The 22,104-nt window shown below is 40.7% G+C and overlaps 1 protein-coding gene and 1 long non-coding RNA gene across 2 annotated transcripts; one reads left to right on the top strand and one right to left on the bottom strand.

Moving 5' to 3' along the window:
- Positions 1–4,187: 4,187 nt before the first annotated feature.
- LOC135365535 (uncharacterized) lies at positions 4,188–4,955 on the bottom strand. Its single transcript, XR_010413503.1, has 2 exons — positions 4,549–4,955; positions 4,188–4,327 (listed from the first exon to the last, which is right to left on the bottom strand). It is a non-coding gene; the product is annotated as an uncharacterized LOC135365535 (long non-coding RNA).
- Positions 4,956–5,174: 219 nt separating this feature from the next.
- Positions 5,175–19,074, top strand: PAK1IP1 (PAK1 interacting protein 1). The gene is made up of 10 exons (XM_045866386.3): positions 5,175–5,421; positions 7,882–8,047; positions 11,347–11,467; positions 11,543–11,617; positions 12,145–12,197; positions 12,778–12,923; positions 13,018–13,115; positions 17,329–17,428; positions 18,291–18,414; positions 18,562–19,074. The coding sequence occupies exons 1-10, from the start codon at positions 5,335–5,337 to the stop codon at positions 18,765–18,767; spliced, it is 1,176 nt and encodes a 391-aa protein (XP_045722342.1). The 5' UTR covers positions 5,175–5,334; the 3' UTR covers positions 18,768–19,074.
- The last annotated feature ends 3,030 nt before the right edge of the window (positions 19,075–22,104 follow it).

The following is a 22,104-nucleotide window of genomic DNA, read 5'->3' as shown; positions in this document are numbered from 1 at the left end:
GCTGGAAGCCAGTGGGGACAGAGAGGAGTATGTGTTTGAGGGACTGACTGAAGTTTCCATCCCACCCCCTACAATAATTGAGTCGCTTGTAATAACTAAAACCTTAAGACAGAAACCACAAGTTGACGTTTCCTTCCTCAGTTCAGTTATCTGCTAACTATTCGAACCAGCAATTAATGGACTCTTTTCTACAGGTTGAAATTATTACGCTGACCAGCTGGTGGAAAGAAGTTGAAGGAAAACACACAAACACGTGCACCGTCCCCCACCCCGCCCCTTAAAGCCGGTACAAGAAAATATTTTAAAGAAATTTTTCTGTGGTTCAGTATCATTTTTAAAAATACAATAAAGCATGCCTTCCCAAATTTCAACGTGCGGAAGAATTACTTCGGCATGTTGTTTAAAAGGTAGGTCCCGATTCAGTAGATTTGGATTAGACCTCACTCAAATTCTGTTTTTCTAAGTAGCAAGCCTACGCAATGTGTCAAAATGTAAGAAGGTAACTTTGAGTCCAAATAGGGGCACTTCGGGTCTGGCCATTTCCCTGCAGCTTATTAATAAGTGCTTGATGTATGAGGTGCCTGGGTGGCTCAGTCATTAAGCGTCTGCCTTTGGCTCAGGTCATGATCTCAGGGTCCTGGGATCGAGCCCCGCATCTGGCTCCCTGCTCAGTGGGGAGCCTGCTTCTCCCTGTGCCCCTACCCCCTGCTTGTGTTCCCTCTCTTGCTCTCTCTTTCTGTCAAATAAATAAAATCTTTAAAAAAAGTGCTTGGTGTATGTAGTCTATATTTACCTGGAATGTAAAAAATAATCAGCATGGATTCAAATCATTCATTCACCATTATTTACTGAAGGCCTCCTTACACAAAGCAGGTGGAGTCCCTACTCTAGATCTCCCCTAGCTTCCTGGGAGATGGTATTGATGAACAGCTGTGGAACACATTGCTAGGCACCACCCACTATTCAGTTTTTTTCTTCCTTAATAACAGAACCCTGACTTTATTTGGGGGGCAGAGATAGGCTTCACTAAAAGACATTTCCTAGCTTTCCCTGCACAGGTAGATGTGCTCAACTGGCCAAAGTCTGGCTAGTAAGATGTAAAGAGAACTATTATAAGGAGGTTGAGGAAAGCTGTGTGGGCCAAGGGAGTTTGAGCTGGAAGGAGGCCTATTGTCCTCCACCCTTTCCCCAGACAGAGTGCCGAGATCATAGATATGGTGGCTGGAACCCAAATTCTGCACATATTTTGGCCTATGAGGTGACATCATGGAGGAAGTCAAGCACAAGAACGTAGGATCTGAAAGAGAAAACGGGTCTAGGTCTCTGGTGACTGTGGACTCCTTGTACCAGCACTAGCCTGGCTACCTCTAGATTCCTCTTAAGAGATCAATGTCTTGGTTAAGCCACAGCTGTTTTAGGTTACTGTATGAAGTTAAACTCAATTCCTAACTACTATAGCAGCTTGGCCATCAAATAAAACATACCAGTTAAGGATTCTTTTTGTAAGACTTTAATGAGTTTCTTGTTCCTTCTCTTATTTTAGAGCTGCATTTTATAAAAGGAAAATCACAATTTTTGGTCTGAATGGGTGAGAGCTGTAGTTAGAAAGGAAAGCAGAGGCTAGACATTGATAAGAAGGTGGTAAGGAGGCTGAGGAAGGGATGTCGATGATGCATGTTGAATCACCCCAGAGAAGATGGACATTCAGGGGCTTTGTTGATGACAGTGACAAGGAAGGGTTCATAAATATTGTTTTGTTCTCTTAAAAGCCCCAAATGCCGACTTGTCATATTTCACCTGCATTAGTCCCATGAAGCAGGTGAAGCAAATTTATCCCAGGGCAGACAATTGGCCAGTGTCCAGGGGAGGTAACCCACTCTTAGCTTCCCTTAGCTCTACGTGAAAAAGAGACCAAAATCCTCTGGGAATATGCACATGCACCTCTGCCTTCCTAAAAGTTGAGACTTGCTACCTGCCACAGTGAGAAAGGAGGGTAATTGAGGAGGAGTATTAGACTCTCATATTTCTAACAAGGCTGATTTTCTCTGCTATATCCTGCTTTTAGCCCAGTATATCCACCTTACCAACTGCTGCCTCCCCCCACTCCCAAAACAAACTGTTTTTTCTTTAGCCAACCAAAGCCAGGCACTCAATAAATATTTGTTGAATGAATGAATAAATCAATGCATGGCTCAAGTGTAGAAAGCTTTTCAATCAATAATTTAAAAGCAAAACAACAAAATCCTGTTGTGCTTTAGCGTTAATGAACTTTTAACGGTTGTTTCTTGGCAACTGTAGTTTTCACAAGAATGAGATTAAATGGCTCTTTGCATCCTGCATTAAGAAAGAGAACAGGAGGTTTGCAGGAAGTATGCTCAGTTTGAATCCAGTTGAACAAGTATGTAATTTTGTATTGCTTTTCTTTAGAGTGAAAAACTGTTTTCTTCTTTGTTAAAAAGAAAGTTTGAGCCCAAGGAAATGTAAAAAGCAGCAGCACTAGGCCTGTTACTTAGCTGTGTGGTTTTGAAAGTTACTTTTCTAGACCAATTTCACATTTATAACCTCATACTGGATGAGTGCATTTTAACTGTAGAGACACTAATCCTTCTGAAAATGTAATGAACCTTTATCAGTGCTCTCCTCCAAAACTGTACATACACAATTTTGCATATAATTTCAGGGGATTCAAAGCCTCCAAGACTTATCCATAAACCCCCTTAGATTGGGATTACCTGGATAAATGTTCTTTAAGGTCTTTCGAGCTCTAATTGGTTCCAGTAATTTCTAACAGTTAAAAAAAAGAAAAAGTACACCACTTTGAGTTATGTTTATGTTGTTTACACTATGGCTTTCATTCTAGAACCAGCTATATTCTAAAAGATTCCTGGTTGGAGCAAAAGACTTTTTCAAGCCATAGTGTTCTTCTTTGAAATGTGACAAGCTGGTAAAAATGTGACAATCTGGTAATAGATGCTGAATATAGTAATTACCCTGTTACAGTGCTAAATTTAATTTCAAAAAACGTACTGAATGAGTACTAATTCTTATCAAACAGTAGTTGAGATTTCCCTGGCGGTAAAGAAGAAGAGCACCAGGGGCTTTCCAGAGACAAAAGTACATAGAAAAAGATTTAAAAAAAAATTTTTTTTTTATATATTTGTCAGAGAAAGAGAGCACAGCAGGGGGAGGGGAGGCAGAAGGAGAAGCAGACTCCCCGCTGAGCAGGGAGCCCCATGTGGACTCCATCCCAGGACCCCAAGATCATGACCTGAGCCGAAGGAGACACTTAACTAAGCCACGCAGGTGACCCTTGAAACAGGTTTGTTCAAAGATTTCTTTTTGGATGAGAGGATATCACTTTTACATTAAAATAAATGGATATATCATTAAGTAAAATGCAGTAAGTCATATTTTTCAAGATAAAATATGACACTTGAAAGAAATGTCTTGCTTATTCTTTGTCCCATGCCCAGGGGACACCCACTGCAGCAATTCACACTTTTCTCACTTGAGTGGTTCTCCAGTGGAAACAGTCAAGAAGCAGTCAATAGAAAATAAACAGTAAAATAACTTGACTTTTTGTAGGTAATTAGCACAAAGTGAAGGAATTAGGATAAAACAGTGAACGACTACACGAGTTTCCAAGACCGAGAGTTTGACTACAGCATTTTCAGTGCCTGAGAAGGGCTTTCAGGTGGAGTCGCCGAAGTGCGCAGAAGACAAGGCCTTCCTTGGGTTGCAATGACAACTAAAGCATGCAGAATCATTTCTACAAGACTCAAACCAGTGTAAATGAAAATAAACCCGAGTTAGATACGTGGTGACAATTCACAATCCCAGAGAACAAATATTCTTGAAAACAAAAGGGTCAAAGTGCTACGGGATCAGCGATAAACGAGGGTTGAAGAACTGACACCGACAGGTGCCTGCTTGTCAAATCCACCTGCCGTGGCCTTTATGAGACAAATTATGACGCTCCAGAATGTATTCCATTAGGTTTGTACAAAGCTGCCATTTCTGAATCTCCACACCTTATGAAAATCTAAAACGTCAATCAAGGCAATCTTTGCTTTCATGAATGTTTCATTGTGCACCTGAACCGGGAGGTGGTGAAAAGTGAAATGTGAGATTTCCTTCTGGAATGTTCACGTAGGATGACTGCGCCCTTCTTCCTCAATCAGTCCGTCTTTTTTTTTTTTTTTTTTTAAGATTTTATTTATTTATTAGAGAGCACATGAGAGGGGCGACGGTCAGAGGGAGAAGCAGGCTCCCCGCCGAGCAGGGAGCCCGATGCGGGACTCGATCCAAGGGACTCCGGGATCATGACCTGAGCCGAAGGCAGTCGCTTAACCGACTGAGCCACCCAGGCGCCCAATGAAACTTTATTTATTTATTATTTTTTTAATAAAGATTTTATTTATTATTTGACAGAGAGAGAATGAGAGAGAGAGAGCACATGAGAGGGGGGAGGGTCAGAGGCAGAAGCAGACTCCCCGCTGAGCAGGGAGCCCGATGCGGGACTCGATCCAGGGACTCCAGGACCATGACCTGAGCCGAAGGCAGTCGCTTAACCGACTGAGCCACCCAGGCGCCCCAATCAGTCCGTCTTTACCCCTTTCAAGTAAAGCGTCCTCCTCCCTCCCCGGGGTGTGCGGCAACGTTGGCCAATGCGACCCCAAAATCAGACAAGCAAATCCGGCTGGAAGAAAAGGTGCGCGAGGCAGGATTACCCGGCGGGCAGAGAGAAGCGCGGGAAGCGGAGCTCCAGGGCCCCTTCGCGGGCGGCTCTAGAAACCGCTAAGCCTGAACGCCACCCCCTCTTTGCCCTTTTAGGAGAGAACGTGAGAGAGAAAGGCTCGTTTGTGCTTCTTGCACAAAAAGGAAACCCAATTCCTGTCCCCCGTCTCACAACCCACAGGCGAGCCGCCTCCACACTAACCCCACGATACCGCCAGAAGCCCCGCCCAGGCTGAAAGAGGCCCCGCCTCTCCATGACGTCACACAAACGAGGGGGCTTTCGCAGAGGATGTCCCGCCCTACTCCCCTTAGACGTGTCTAGCTCGCAGCCACCTAGGATATGTCTGCTTGCCCCTAACTTTTTTCTCCTCGTCATGAGCACTTCCTCATGTGGCGTTCTTCTTTATTCTCCTCTTGGAAGCTCCGCGTGATCTTCGAGCTCTGAAACCGTTTTCACGGAGGCAGGCGCCCAAAAGGCAGCCTGCGCTCGTGACGTAAATTTGAGCGCCGACGCAGGAAGGACCCTACTTCCTCTGGCATCCGCTTTCGTCATTCTCAGCTGAGCGGGGCTAGTTGAAGAGGCACGTGCGCTGCCGAATGGAGCTGGTAGCTGGTTGCTACGAACAGGTCCTTTTTGGGTTCGCTATACACCCGGAGCCGGATGCAGGCGACGACCACGAAGAGGTAAGAGGGTGCGCGGGTAAGTCTGGTCGGGTTCCCACACGGCGGAAGTAGGCACATCATTAGAGGTAAGTAAACACATTGATCTCTTAGGGATTAATTGATGAATCAAACTTATAATTTAGTTTTTTTAAAACAGAGAGTAGGCGTTTCATAAAATGAGATCATGTCTGTTGGTTTTAGTAGACATCCTGACCACTTTACAGGAAGGAAGCTGGCATTGCTGCCAACAGGCAGATGAGTCAGGTTATGGATTTAAGCCTCGCTCCGGTAAGTTGACAGCCAGTGTTCCGTGTTCAGGATTTAATGAAAGAACAGTTCGCTCTCTTACTGAGTTTTGTCTTGGAATTTTACAAAATATTAGAGCTGGATCAGGATAAACTCATTGATAAAAAGGGAAAAAAAAGTGTCCCGATTCATTCGGTATTTTTGGACCCTTTACCATGGGGCCGTTAATTGGCAGTGGAGTTACAGAGAAGCCAAAGGAATGGACCCAGTGCTAGACAGCTTGCCAACAGGAGGAGAGCAGAGGAGACAAATGCATGGAGAAAATTACAACAAAATAAAGTATTTTTACTAGATGTGTGAGCAAAAAGGTTAAGTAAATTACCGCTAGTGAAACAGGAGGTTAGGACATATCCAGGACTAGAAATAAGATTTAACTTTTAACCCGGTAAATTTTTCCCTAAGCAAATCTACGAATCTCTTAGAAACCTATTTTTATCAGTACTTCTTTATGAAGTCGAGGTGTCAGTCTTGAATGAACCAGAAAACTGGAAGTATATAACTTGGCAATTAGTTTTGTTTATTTTGTTTCTATCTGCTTTTGGCTGAAAGATGACATCTCTTGTATGCTTAAAGATGATGCTATTGATTGTGTTACTCATTCTAAAAAAGTTGCTCATTGTTCCAGATACATAGTAGTTCTCACAGCAACCCCCTGAGGCAGATACCGTTATCCCTGTTTTACAGATGAGGAGCCTGAAGTTGAGATCCCTTAAGTGACCTGCTCAAGGTCACACAGCTAATAATTGGGAGACCTGGGATTCAAGTCCCCAGGTGTCTCTGAAACACGAAGCTCTTAAACTGTCCACTACTACTGCTAAACCTAGACAGACAGTAGCTCAGATAATCAACATTCCTTCTGTAATATGCACAAGCAAAGGTTATTTTTGATTTATGGCCATAGCAGCCCCTAAGGAATATTGTGCCTTTACTCAGAAGAGGCTCTCTTGATCCTGGTTGATGGAAGCAGTGTCTGTTGGTGTAGTTATTTAAAAATTACTTTGCAGGGGCGCCTGGGTGGCTCATTAAGCGTCTGCCATTGGCTTAGGTCATGATCCCAGGGTCCTGGGATCGAGCCCCGCATCGGGCTCCCTGTTCGGCGGGAAGCCTGCTTCTCCCTCTCCCACTCCCCCTGCTTGTGTTCCTGCTCTCGCTGTGTCTCTCTCTGTCAAATAAATACATAAAATCTTTTTTTTTTAATAATCTAAAAAAAAAAAGAAATTACTTTGCAGTAACACATCTTAAGTGTGTTCAGAGAGGTGTGATGGGTTTTTTTTTTTTCCTTTGGTGTGTTTGTTTTGCTAATACGTCTTGATGCATCTCCTTCACTTTGAGGTGTGTATATGTATTCAGCTGTCAGTCATTCTTTGCACTCAACCAATCTGACTCAATCAAAAGTTGCATTATCAATAAGCATAGAGTTCTTGAGACCTCATCATTGGTCATTCTCTAGGGCTTATATTGGTACTATTGGAAGGAAGCATACTCTTCATCCTGTTTATTTTTCTTTATGAGACTTGTCATTAGGGGCGCCTGGGTGGCTCAGTTGTTAAGCGTCTGCCTTTGGCTCAGGTCATGATCCCAGGATCTGCCTGCCGCTCCCCCTCCTTGTGCTTGCGCTTTCTCTGACAAATAAATAAATAAAATCTTAAAAAAAAAAAAAGACTTGTCATTATACTCATCTGTATGTGACATATTTGTTTACTGTTTGTCTCTCCCACAGGGATGGCAGTTCTATTAGAATAAGGGCTTTCTTTTCTTCACTGCTATGTATCAACTGTCTAAAATGGTGCCAAGCGCACAGTAGTCATTTAGTATTTGAATGAATAAATTCAATTCAAAATCTGAACATTTGAATGAATGAACAATATGCAAGTCTCACATATAAGTAAATATTAAGCAGTTAAGGATTTGGATAGGACCTTAATTGTCAATTAAGGACAAACAATTATGTCTCCATAATTGTTTTGGAGTCATGATACCCAGTATTGCCTTCTGATTTCCTTGCTGCCTGCCTTATTTTTCAGGTTCTTTGTTTTTCTTAATCTACTATCATTGCATAATTTTTTCTCTGTTCGTAAGTATCTACTGGTAGTTTTCATGAGTTGTGGAATCGCTTATGTGTTTCTAGAGAACTGTGATATGATTGTGACATTGATTGTGTGTTTTACTCTTCAGCAAAAATGGACTCCTGTGGCTGACTTCACTCACCATGCCCATACTGCCTCCTTGTCGGCGGTGGCTGTAAATAGTCGTTTTGTAGTCACTGGGAGCAAAGATGAAACAATTCACATATATGACATGAAAAAGAAGATAGACCATGGGGCTCTAGTGCATCACAATGGTGAGAAAATCATATCCTTTAAGATAATGTTGAGGTATCATTACTTTACAATTAGACTTCAGTTGAATAATTCATTAGGTGTCTATTATGTAGCAGGTTCTGTGCTAGGGAATACAGAAATGAGAAAAGTGTGATTTTTTTTTATCCTTAAGTTCTTCATAGTCCATATTGGGAGACAGAAGGGAGGCACTTCACTCACTCTGGGGGCAGTGGGAGGAAGCGACTTTTCACTGAAAACTTCCCCAAAATGACATCTGACTGAATTGTCTTAAAAGGGAAGTACCAGTTGTTAGCTAGGCAGGAGAAAGGGCATTCCAGGCAGAGCAGGAAGCATGAGGAGCACAGGAACAGCCTTATGTTGATAGCTAACTTTATTGAGGGAGTACCACGTGCCCAGCAGTGTGCCAAGAAACTACAGTTGTACCTTCAGTTCATAGAAGAGAAAACCGAGATTCAATGATGTTAACTTGACTTACCCACGGTTACAAAACAATGGAACTAGACTCAAACCTAGGTCTAGAGCCCATGTTTTAACCACTGTAAGCAAGTCGGTATTATGAGAAGGTTAAAACGGAGGTTGGGGTGACTGGAGAAGTAGATGGGCCGGGTCCTGGGTGGTCCTTGAGAAGAAGAGGTTAGGGATTGAATGGGAGGGAGGGGCTGTGTGGGCTTGAGGAAAGTGCTGGCATCCGGGATATGAGAGAGATGCTGACCAAGAACAAGCAAAAGACTGATGAGAGTCTGCCTGATTGAAGTTGGAGGCTCTGGCTCGAGTAACATCCGTTTGCAGTAAGCTACTGGCATTTTTATGGGGAGCAGAAAGCTAGTTGGTGTGTGCAATAGGTGGATTGATATACAAAGGAATTCAGGATTTTGGTGAAAGAAGAGCTTGTTGGTCTAGAGAAAATGGGGTGTGAAGAGTACAGATCTCTGAAATAAAAAAGCAGATGGACTGTGAATGAAGGGGGGCATGAATGGGCTGGTGAGTGGTGAGGTTGTGGGCAGGGGTGAGGCTCTTAAGAGTTCAAGAGTTGTAATGTGGAGCAGCTCTAGGTGGTAACTGTGTCTGGGGTGTAGGTGTGAGGAACTAAACCAGAGAGGAGGCAAAGGCCACTTGAGTTGAGGAGGTCGGGACTGGTGATTCTCAAGTCATGCCTGGGTTTTCCACAATGATCGTGAAGTTTTCCAGGATAGTGGTAGGATCAACAAGTAGGGAGACTAAATAGGTGAGTTTTTTTCCAGTATTGAATATTATGGTGTTTTTATTGTATTTTCCCAGGGACACTGCTAAGGATGTTGGTTTCCTGCAATTAAAGGCAGATGAGACTACCATGCGTTGGTTCTGGCAGTAAATTTGGAGTGGTCAGTGTCTTTTTTAGGTCCTTTAGCTACTTTGACAAGCATTTTCCTTTTCAACAGAAGCTAGGCTTTGAGTGAATTCAACATACATTCCTTTTCCATTCTGTCTCCTGATCCCAGTTCATACAAGAAAGTCTTCTCTCTCTCTTGGGCATGGAAGAAATAAGTTAAACAAATATTGTCTGCCTAGAGCCACTGGTTCAGGTGTTCCCCAACAGGAAAAGGACTGACTGAGAAGGAGTTTGGATGGGGATGAAGTATGGTTCCTAATTTCCTTCATTCCTTGTTTAACTCCTGTTTGTTTGGGTTTTTTCAAGATTTTATTTATTTATTAGCACGTGAGGTGGGGGAGGGGCAGAGGGAAAGGGAGAAGCAGACTACCCCCCACCCCCCCGCCTCCGAGCGGGGAGCCCGATGTGGGGCTCGATCCCAGGACCCTGAGATCATGACCTGAGCTGAAGGCAGATGCTTAACCAACTGAGCCGCCCAGGCGCCCCTAACTCCTGTTTTTCTAACAGTTGGTAATAGATAAGCTCTTTTCCAGAGTAGGAAATAGGATAATAGGAAAGAGGAAAACGGGCAAAGATGACTGAAGACTCCCACTTTGATAAAGTCGTATGTAACCGCATATATTATTAGTGCTTTTTGGGGTAGGGGGGTGCAAAATTATTCATCAAAGATCTTTGACTCTTTCAATATAAAGGACAATGTAAAGGGTTGAGTAGGACGTGGCAGGTGAACAGCAGTGAACCCAGGGTTCATATCCTTATTCTGAAAAGGACAAAAGAGTAAACATTTAGGCTTTATGTCTGTATGTTTTTGGTTTTGATTACTCAGCTCTGCTTTTGTGGTGTAAAAACAGCCATAGACATTTTGGAACTGAACAAGGGAGTCTGTGTTCCAGTAAAACTGCATTTATGAAAACAGGCCACCAGGTGTGGCTTACAGACAGTAGTCTGTTGACCACTGAGCTATAGGGCAGTTAAGTTGGGTGACAGGCTTCAAAGGATAGGGAATTTTACTTGAGGGTAAATGTATAATGGTGTGCATTGCTTTTGGGAGTTAAAAGAATGCTGGGTTCTTCTATCACCTTACCTCCTTACAGCGAGGTTTATATTTGAGGACAGTGAATATGTTATGTTTCCCAATTCCAAGAGCTGTAGGAGAAATTCATGGGAGAGTCAGGCTTTAGTTTGGGCAGAGGGAAGTAGAGTGTTTTGTGAAGTTGAAAAGATACAGGAAAATTTGTGAACCATGGAAGGGAGATTACAGAGGCATAGTTGAATAGTGGAACAAATTATAAAGTTGTTCTAATAAATTTTTAAAGATTTTAAATTTTTTTAAATTAAGTTTTTTTTTTAATTTTATTTTTAAGTAATCTCTACACCCAGTGTGGGGCTTGAACTCACAACCCCGAGATCAAGAGTCAATATGCTCTACTAACCAGGCGCCCCTCTAATAAATTCTTATGACAGTGAATGAGAACTGTGTACAAATCAAAAGCAGGTCTGGAGTGATAATAATTGGATTGTGGATGATTGGGTCACTAGCTCACTGTTTCGAAAGTAGAAGTCATATGGCTGTACATCTTGGTTTGTTCCCCAGATCAGCTGGTTTTCTGGTTGGTTTTGTTTGACTTCTACTCAAACAATCCTAGCCAGCCATCTCCTAAATTTATGATTGTGGAGATATAGAGCCAGAAAGTGAACTGATTAGCTCTGTGTCTACAACTAGAGAAATTCTGCTGAAAATATTTGCATAGCCCTGAAACTGTATGTTCTAATGTGAAAAAAAATGAATCTCTTCACCTAAGACTTTAAGGTATATTTCAGTAATACTAAGACCTTAGATGTTTACTTGCCACAGCATAACCTTCAAACCAGAAATGGGGTTTGCATTCAAAATGAATATTAAGTTTGCCTATCTTGGTTTTTCCACAGGCACAATAACTTGCCTAAAATTCTATGGCAACAGGCACTTAATCAGTGGGGCAGAAGATGGACTCATTTGTGTGTGGGATGCAAAGAAATGGGAGTGCCTAAAGTCCATTAAAGCTCACAAGTGAGTATAGCCCTTTCCTGTTGGGGGTCTCTAGGTGCCAGTCAAGTTGGGGGCTAACTGTTGGTTTCCTTTTAGAGGACATGTGACCTTCCTTTCCATTCACCCATCTGGCAAGTTGGCCCTGTCCGTGGGTACGGATAAGACGTTAAGGTAAGTCATTAATGCTGAGAGCATCTTTTCTAAGTTGTGGTCTTTGTTCTCCAGGGACAACAGGAAGCTACCATCAGGGTATATTTTAGTACAATAATTAGATTCATTTTCTGTCTCATCTCATGGCTGTCAGCTATTTAAAGGTATTGCAGTACAAGAAAAGATGGAAAGCTAGTGAACCTTTTCACAGTGGTAGAGAAAAAATGACAAGCTTTGTGTTCACATGTACACCGTACATCCCAGTCATTGTAAACTGTGAAGTGAAGAGGATGGGGGTCCTAAAAACAAATGTTTTAGGAAGTGAAATATTTGGAGAATATATTAAACATTTAAAGTATGTGAAAGGGGTCTAGGCATGGATGAGTTGATCTTGCTTGATAGTAAATATTTCCAGTAAGAAACGTGATCATTCTAACTAGCTCCCTATTGTAGTAAATTGTCGTTTGAGTTAGGTCTTCATTATGCTTCCCTTTACACCTAGTAAAAGTTAGTGATCATGCCATAAGTGAACTTCCTGTGTTTTGCAGAACGTGGAATCTTGTGGAAGGAAGATCAGCATTCATAAAAAATATAAAACAAAGTGAGTACTTTATTTGGAATGTTTTTTATAACTTGATGGAATATGAATATATATACATACGTATACACCTTTATTTCTCTGCATGGTGGTGGTTACCTCCTAGGGCAGTGATAGGTTATTTTCACATTTTTATTTTATTTAATTTTAAAGATTATTTATTTGAGAGAGCACAAGCAGGGAGAGTGGCTGGCAGAGGGAGAGGGAGAGGGAGAAGCAAGGCTCCCTGCTGAGCAGGGAGCCCGATGCGGGGCTCGATCCCAGGACCCCGGGATCATAACCTTAGTTGAAGGCAGACGTTTAACTGACTGAGCCACCCAGGTGCCCTTTTCCTTTCCCATTTTAGATTGGAATTCTTATCATGACTGTGTCACCTACCAGGTCTATGACTTAATGATGCTTTTGAATCCATTTTTTTTTTAAAACTTAACTTGCAAAATATGTACCAAAAGTTCGTTGTGAAGGTTAAATAGGGTCTTGGATGTGAAAATGCACGGTGCAACTATTTGTTCTTTTTATTACTACTCTGATCATTTCATTTCTTGTTTATGAAATAGAAAAGCTTTGTGTTTTTAACTTACAGATGCTCACATAGTGGAATGGTCCCCAAGAGGAGAGAAATACATAGTTGTCATACTGAATAAAATAGATGTCTATCAACTTGACACTGCGTCTGTTAGTGGCACCATCACAAATGAAAAGAGAATATCTTCTGTTACATTTCTTTCAGTAAGTGGCCAGAAATCAGTGGTGTAATCTTAGTGTCTTTGATGATGGTTGGAATTGTTGATGACATTCTGGATATTCTTTTTCTCTCTGCTAGGAGTCTGTCCTTGCAGTGGCTGGAGATGAAGAAGTTGTAAGGTTTTTTGACTGTGATTCACTAATGTGCCTCTGTGAATTTAAAGCTCATGAAAACAGGTACTTTTTTTTTTTTTGCCAGTCTCTATGTGTATGTATGTGTAGAGTCTTCAATAAATGTTACATATGCAGTAGTTTCATAAAGCAGGGTACATGTTTTCTCATGAACAACTGCAGAGATAGACATTTCTACATATATATGATTTCTGGAGTGTGAGAGGATGGTGGAAATGTCTTCTTGGCCTTAAGTAGTGCAAAAGTGGGGAAGTTGGCATCAGGACTAGTGATTGCACAAGATATTTTTCCAGTAATACTGTTAAACTTGGGGCCTGAAATCAACCAAATTTGAAGAGGAACAAAGAAATTAAACAACTGAGCTTTGCCAGGACCTCTCTGTCCTTTTACTCTATGCCCCTTGTCCACTTCTTCCCTCTTTGTACACTAGTTGTTTTTCCTACAGGAGAAATATGTGACAGTATTGACTTCTATTTTGTGCCAGTCTTTCTTAACCTCTTACTGCTCACTGTATTTCTAGGGGTAGACACTGATTCTCAGAGTAAATGGCTTAAGTGACTTGGCCAAGATTAACCCACTGTTGGGTGAGGGAACTGGGACCCAAATCCAGTTCTTTCTGCCTCTGCTTTTTCTACTGTTTTGGAAAAGGTGATAATGTACAGTTACACTTTAATATGCTTCATTTGCATGTTCTTCTATGTCTTTTTTTTTTTTTTTAAGATTTTATTTATTTATTTATTTGACAGAGAGAGACACTGCAAGAGAGGAAACACAAGCAGGGGGAGTGGGAGAGGGAGAAGCAGGCTTCCCGCTGAGCAGGGAGCCCGATGCAGGTCTCGATCCCAGGACCCTGGGATCATGACCTGAGCTGAAGGCAGACGCTTAACGACTGAGCCACCCAGGCGCCCCCTTTTCTATGTCTTAAATAAGTCCTAGTTTTTATTTTCCAAATAATTCTCTTTGAATGGTCTGAGTACTACCAGTGTACAGGCCCTGGTTTTTTCCTGCATTGGGAAGTGTTCAAGGTCATTTCAAATGTACTAGTAAAACTGGAACACTTAAGATAACACTTCATATATTTTGCCGTTCATCCATTCATTTAACAGGTATTCACGAGAATCCATTAAGAACTGCACTAAGTTTTTAAATGATGAACAAAAAAGACAAGGGCTTGCATTTGTGTTTCTTGTTAGTGGAGCAACAGACAGATGATAAACATGTAAGCAGATAATTTGGAAGGAAACAGAAAGGTGTGCCTTGAAAATGACAGTGGTAACTTAGTATAATCGGGGAAGGGGGAGGGTGGGACTTCACAGATGAAGAGAGCTGTTTCTAAAGAGAGGAGAGAAGGCAGGCATAGTGCACCTGAGGGAGGAAGGAGCTGGGTGTATTTTAGCAACAAATGAAAGAGCTTTGTGCAGAGTGAGCCAAATGGTGCATGGCCTTGTAAACTGGTGAGGAGTTTAGATTTTACACTGAGGGCCTTTGTAGATTTTGTTTTGTTTATTTCTTACTATGGAAAAATTTAAAGGCATACAGACCAGTTTAAGGAGGCAACCCCCATAGACCCACCACCCAGCTTCAGCAGTTGTCCGTTTATAGCCAGACTTGCTTTATATACGTCCCCAGCCCCTTCCTCCTGTCCTGTGTTATTTTTAGAAGGATCCCGTTTTGTAGGATTTTAAGCCTGGGAGTAACATGATTTGATTCATAATTTTAGCTACTTAGGCTACTCGGTAGTCTAGAAGAACAATGGCAGTAGCTGGGACGAAGGTGGTGGCACTGGAGGTGAGAGAAATGGGTGTGTAGGTGGAAGCCATGGTTCATCTCTGTTCTATTTGTCTCTTCATCCTGAACTTGGAGTCTCTTGAGATTAGGGACTTAAGTATCTTTATTTCCTTTATGATAACCTAATATAGTTATCATGATCATTCTTTTGACCTTTTTTTTTTAATGTTTTTTAAATTTAAATTCAATTAACATCTAATGTATTACTGGTTTCAGAGGTACAGGCCTGTGATTCATCAGTCTTATATATATAACACCCGGTGCTTCATTACATTACATGCCCTCCTTAATGTGCATCACCCAGTTACCCCATCCCTCCACCCCCCTCCCCTGCAGCAACCCTCAGTTTGTTTCCTATGCTTAAGAGTTTCTTATGGCAGGGGCGCCTGGGTGGCTCAGTTGGTTAAGCGACTGCCTTCGGCTCAGGTCATGATCCTGGAGTCCCGGGATCGAGTCCCACATCGGGCTCCCTGCTCGGCGGGGAGTCTGCTTCTCCCTCTGACCCTCCTCCCTCTCGTGCTCTCTGTCTCTCATTCTCTCTCTCAAATAAATAAATAAAATCTTTAAAAAAAAAAAAGTTCCTTATGGTTGGTCTCCCTCTCTGGTTTCATCTTATTTCGTTTTTTCCTCTCTTCCCCTATGATCCTCTGCTTTGTTTCTTAAATTCCACATATCAGTGAGATCATATGATAATTGTCTTTCTGTGATTGACTTATTTCGCTTACCATAATACCCTCTAGTTCCATCCATGTCGTTGCAAATGGCAAGATTTCAAATTTTTGATGGCTGCGTAATATTCCACTGTATATTATACATGTCTTCTGCCCATTTCTTGATTGGATTATTTGTTCTTTGGGTGTTGAGTTTGATAAGTTCTTTATAGATTTTGGATATTAGCCCTTTATCCGATTTGTCATTTGCAAATATCTTCTTCCATTCTGTCGGTTGTCTTTGGGCTTTGTTGACTATTTCCTTTGCTGTGCTTTATCTTGATGAAGTCCCAATAGTTCATTTTTGCCCTTGCTTCCCTTGCCTTTGGAGATGTGTCTACCAAGAAGTTGCTACGGTCAAGGTTGAAAAGGTTGCTGCCTGGGTTCTCCTCTAGGATTTTGATGGATTCCTGTCTCACATTCAGGTCTTTCATCCACTTTGAGTCTATTTTTGTGTATGCTATAAGGAAATGGTCCAGTTTCATTCTTCTGCATGTGGCTGTCCAATTTTCCCAACACCATTTGTTGAAGAGACTCTTTTTTCCTCTGATATTCTTTCCTGCTTTGTCGAAGATTAGTTGACTGTAGAGTTCAGGGTCCATTTCTTGGTTTTCTATTCTGTTCCACTGATCTATGTGTCTGTTTATGTGCCAGTACCATACTGTCGTGATGATGACAGCTTTGTAATAGAGCTTGAAGTCTGGAATTATGATGTCACCAGCTTTGCTTTTCTTTTTCAACATTCCTCTGGCTATTTGGGTCTCTTCTGGTTCCATACAAATTTTAGGATTATTTGTTCCAACTCTGTGAAAAAGGTTGATGGTATTTTGATAGGGATTGCATTGAATGTGTAGATTGCTCTGGGTAGCATAGGGGTTTTTTGTTTGTTTAAGATTTTATTTATTTATTTGACAGAGAGTGCGAGCACAAGCGGGGAGCGGCAGACAGAGTGAGAGGGAAAAGCAGGCTCCCCGCAGAGCAGGGAGCCCAATGTGGGGCTTGATCCCAGGACCCTGGGATCATGACCTGAGCTGAAGGCAGACGCTTAACCAACTGAGCCACCGAGGCGCCTCTAGGTAGCATAGACATTTTAGCAATATTTTGTTCTACCAATCCATGAGCTTGGAATGTTTTTCCATTTCTTTGTGTCTTCCTCAATTTCTTTCATGAGTGTTCTATAGTTTTCTGAGTACAGATCCTTTGCCTCTTTGGTTAGGTTTATTCCTAGGTGTCTTAATGGTTTTGGGTGCAGTTGTAAATGGGATCGGCTCCTTTATTTCTCTTTCTTCTGTTTCATTGTTAATGTGTAGGAATGCAATTGATTTCTGTGCATTGATTTTATATCTTGCCACTTTGCTGAATTCCTATATGAGTTCTAGCAATTTTGGGGTGGAGTCTTTTGGATTTTCCACATAGTATCATGTCATCTGCTAAGAGCGAGAATTTGACTTCTTTGCCAATTCAGATGCCTTTTGTTTCTTTTTGTTGTCTGATTGCTGAGGCTAGGACTTGTAGTACTATGTTGAACAGCAGTGATGATAGTAGTGGCTGATAGTCCATTTTATCTTGGAATTTGGACCCTGAAAAGGACTCACTGACTCATGGGAATGTGAGCATAGTTAGATTTTAGCACTGTTCCTTAAGCAGTTTGGAAGCACTTGGAACATTGAAAAATCAAGAGACTGTGCATAGAAGCTTTATGACAATATCATACTATCTGGGAGAATGGAGTCTTTATGGTGTTCATATTTCTATTCTAGGATAAAAGACATGTTCAGTTTTGAAGTTCCAGAGCATCATGTTGTTATTACAGCATCGAGTGATGGTTTCATCAAAATGTGGAAGCTTAAGCAGGATAAGGTCAGTGTCTTAACACAATATAAATGTACTTTAATGCAAGTCTTACTACTAGTATTGCTTTGAGTTAAGGGAGGTGGACTGTTTTTCAAGGCAGAAATCTTTAAATAAACTTAAAGTCTCTTCCATGCATGGTTGATATTTGTAGTTTTAAAGTTAGGCTTCCAAGAGCTACCTTGGGGGTTGGTATTGGTGAGTCTGAGCTGGCAGGGTCCCAGAACTCCTCTGCTTTTTCAATCAGAGAAGCTCTGCTTTCTTCTCTTTTGTTTGTATATAGATGTTCTCTCTAAGATTTTGTTAGATAAAAATACTGCCATTACTAAAAATTTGAGAAAATTACTGATTGGTAATGGAACTAACAATAGTTTTGAACCAGATACTTGGAAAATTAAATTCCCTTCAGTAGTCTCATTCTTACAGACCCTCTTGGTTTATTATTCTTGATTGTCTATTTATAGACAATTCTGTGAATGTGGTTTGTTGAGTGTCTATGCAAGGTTCTGTGTTAAAACCTAGAAATGATGGTCCTTTTCCTTAAAGAATTTACAGTTTCTGAATACTCAGAAACAAGCTCTGTGAAGGACATAGTCAAACCAAACATGAATCAAGATATTAGATTTCTTCTAAGCAGCATGTTTTATTCTCAAGAAAATAATATAACTTTTAAATCAAAAACTTAAAATTCCAACTGCCTGACTCAGAAAAGTATGCAACTTTTGATCTTGGGGTTGTAAGTTTGAGCCCCATGTTGGGTGTAGAGGTTACTTAAAAAAATAAAATCTTAAAAAAATAATAAGTTCACTTGATTAAGGAAAAAGAAATTATTGAAAATTCCCCTATGTTATCAATTTTTCTTCTGTTTTAGAAAGTTCCCCCATCTTTGCTCTGTGAAGTAAAAACTAATGCCAGACTGACATGTCTTGGAGTGTGGCTAGACAGAGTGACAGACACACAAGAAAGCCTGCCTTCAGCTGCAGAGCCTTCTCCTGGTAAGTGAAAGTCATCATTTTTAGAAAATTTATTAGCTCTTGAATTGTTGAAATGGAGGAGATTCGGATAACTTCACTTTATTGTCAGCCTTGTTTATTTCAAGAGAGGAAAAGCGGTCTTTAAATGTACTGTCTCTTGTGTTTTAGTGAGTAAAGAACAGTCCAAAATCAACAAAAAGGAAGCTGGCGATGTAGTGCAGGAAGAAAAAAGGCAGTCCATACATAACGCAAAGAAATGTGATTTAACTGGTGATAGTAATAAGCCAACGAAAGGCAATACCTCGGTGTCAACTAAGAAGAGGAAAATGGTAGAAATGTTGGAAAAAAAGAAGAGAAAAAAGAAGAAAATATGAATGACACAGTGAATCCCACATTTCTCCTATGAGAAAAACTTCTTAGATGGAATCATTCTTTTCACATGTACCCTTCCCCCCCCCCCAAGTAAAAGCTAGAAATTTCTTCTTTTGGAGAAAATGTACAGCTTAAAAAAAAACCACTTTTATGTGTTTATTTTTTTTAACAGTGGTGAAACTATTTTTGGTAGGCAACATTTTATTAATTATGTATCATGGTGATATATACTATGTTAATGTGTAATATATTAATTTTTACTATTGTATAAAGCAAATAAAGATCTTTTCAAAATATTGTAGTTTAAAATATACACAGTTTTGTTTTTTTTTTTCTAAGATTTTATGTATTCACTTGAGAGAGCAAGCAAGCACGAGTAGGGGGAGGGAGAAGCAAGCTTCCTACTCAGCAGGGAGCCCGGCGCGGGGCTCAATCCCAGGACCCTGAGATCATGACCTGAGCTGAGGGCAGATGCTTAACCGACTGAACCACCCAGGCACCCCTAAAATATACAGTTTTTTTTGTTTTGTTTTTGTTTTTTTAAAGATTTTATTTATTTATTTGACAGAGACACAGCAAGAGAGGGAACATAAGCAGGTGAGTAGGAGAGGGAGAAGCAGGCTTCCTGCAGAGCAGGGAGCCCGATGTGGGGCTCGATCCCAGGACCCTGGGATCATGACCTGAGCCGAAGGCAGTCGCTTAACCAACTGAGCCACCCAGGTGCCCTCCTAGGTTTTTTTCATCTGTTTCAGGCCAACAAAAATTCACTTAATCTAACAAAGAGTCTTAAATTCAGCCTGCTGATTATAATCTTGTCATCTCTTATTTTATTCCTCAGTAGATTTCCTGGGTGTTTTGAAAAGACACCTTAATAGAGGATTCGTAGATTGGAATTAGCTGACCGGATGTCAAATACCTGAGGCCAACAGGGAATCCCTCCCGTTCAGGCAAATTGAGACCTCTAACATTTGGACACTGGAATTGCCACTGCCCCTTCACAGGAAGGAAATCATCTAGGCCTACCAGCAAAGATGCATATGGTTTGGGGTTTTTTGTTACTTTTTTTTTTTTTTTTTTTTAAAGATTTTATTTATTTATTTGAGAGAGAGAAGGAGATAGAGAGCATGAGAGGGGGAAGGGTCAGAGAGAGAGGCAGACTCCCTGCTGAGCAGGGAGCCCGACGTGGGACTCGATCCTGGGACTCCAGGATCATGACCTGAGCCGAAGGCAGTCACTTAACCAACTGAGCCACCCAGGCGCCCTTTTGTTACATTTTTAATATTTTTTAGAGCAGTTTGAGGTTTATAACAAAACAGAGGAATGCACAGAGATGTCCCATATATCCCCTGCCTCTACACATGCATAGCCTCCCCTATGATCAACATCACTCCCAAGAATGGTACACTTTTTACCAAGGATGAACCTATATCAATGTATCATAATCACCCAAAGTTCGTAATTTACCTTAGGGATCACTCGGTGTTGTACACTGTAGGGGACAAATGTGTAATGACATATTAATACAATCCACAGAATATTCCCACTGCCCTGAAACAACTCTTGTGTTCTGTCTATTCATATCTCCCGTACCCGACTTCCCATAATCACTGATCTTTTTATTGCCTCCATAGTTTCACCTTTTCCAGAATGTACATGTTAGAGTATTGTAGCCTTTTCAGTATTGTGGCTTCTTTCCCTTGTAACCTGCATTTAAGTTTCTTCTGTGTCTTTTCATGGCTCAATGGCTCGTTTCTTTTTAAAGCTCAACAGTATTCCATTGTCTATATGTACCACAGTTTTTACCCTTCGCCTACTAGAGGACATCTTTTCATACGCTTATGTGCCATCTGTCTGTCTTTGGTGAGGTGTCAAGGTATCTGGCTTTTTAATAAAATTGTTTTCTTACTATTGAGTTTTAAGAGTTTGTATTTTCGATAGCAGTCCTTTATCAGATGTCTTTTGCAAATATTTTTTTTCCTGTCTGGCTTGTCTTCTCATTCTCTTGATAATACCTTTTGCAGAAGTTTTTAATTTTAATGAAGTCTAGCTTGTCAATTATTTCTTTCATGGGTCATGTGTTTGATCTATCTTAAAAGGCTTCATTATATCCAAATATCATCTCAGTTTTCTCTTAGGTTTCTTTGCAGGAGTTTTCTAGTTTTGCATTTTACATTTAGGTCTATGATCCATCCTGAGTTAATTTTTGTGATAGGTGTTATGGGTCTGTGTCCAGATACTTTTTTTTTTTTTGCATGTGGATATTCAGTTGTTCCAGCACCATTTGTTGAAGAGAGTATCTTTGCTTTGTTTTATTGCCTCTTCCTTTGTCAAAGATCAGTTGACTGTACAATTGACCCTTGGACAACGGGTTTGAACTGTATAGGTCCACTTACAGATTTTTTTTTCTATATAAATACAGTACAGTATTGTAAATGTATTTTCTCTTATGATTTTCTTAACACTTTCTCTCTAGCTTACTTTATTGTAAGAACATGGTATATAACACATTACAAAATATGTGTTAATCAACTGTGTTATCAGTAAGGCTTCTGGTCAGTAGTAGACTTTTAGCTAACTTTGAGGGGAGTTAAAAGTTAATACGCAGATTTTTGACTGCGTGGAGGGTCGGCATCCCTAAGGCGCCGTTTCAGAGTCATCTATATTTATGGTGGTCTTTTTCTGGGCTCTCTATTCTGTTCCAATGATCTGTTGTGGGTTTGTTGTTTTTTGCCAACACCTTAGTGTCCTGATTACAGTAGGAAAGTAAGTCTTGAGGTTGTGTAGCATCAGTTCTCCAATTTTGTTCTGCTTCAATATTTAGTATTTAGACCATTTACATTTAAAGTAATTAAAGTAAATATTGATATGAGTGCTATTTTGTGAATTGTTTTTTTTCCCCATGTTCTCTGTTACTTTGTTATCTTACTGCTTTTGTGGTTTGATGGTTTTCTTTAGTGTTATGTTTGGGTTCCTTTTTATTTTTTGTGTATTGTAGGTTTTTGGTTTGTGGTTACTATGAAATTCCTATATATTGATATATACATATATATAAATATAGATAGATATATTGATATATATATATGTATCTGTCTATTTTAAGCTGTTAAGTTCTAACACATTCTAAAAGCAAGACATTTTTACTCCCCTCACCCGTTTTATGTTTTTGATGCCTTATTTTACATCTTTTTTATTTTATTTTTTTAAAGATTTTATTTATTTATTTGACAGAGAGATAGAGAGCACAAGCAGGCAGAGGGAGAGGGAGAAGCAGACTCTCCACTGAGCAGGGAGCCCGACGCGGGGCTCGATCCCAGGGCCCTGGGATCATGACCTGAGCCG

The sequence above is a fragment of the Mirounga angustirostris genome, unplaced genomic scaffold, assembly GCF_029215605.1.
Source record: "Mirounga angustirostris isolate CCGP_5_RB_7025 unplaced genomic scaffold, mMirAng1.0.hap1 SCAF_8, whole genome shotgun sequence".
Taxonomy (NCBI): Eukaryota; Metazoa; Chordata; class Mammalia; order Carnivora; family Phocidae; genus Mirounga; species Mirounga angustirostris.
Note: the sequence above shows the minus strand (reverse complement) of the source record. Positions and strands in the feature narration are given on the sequence as shown.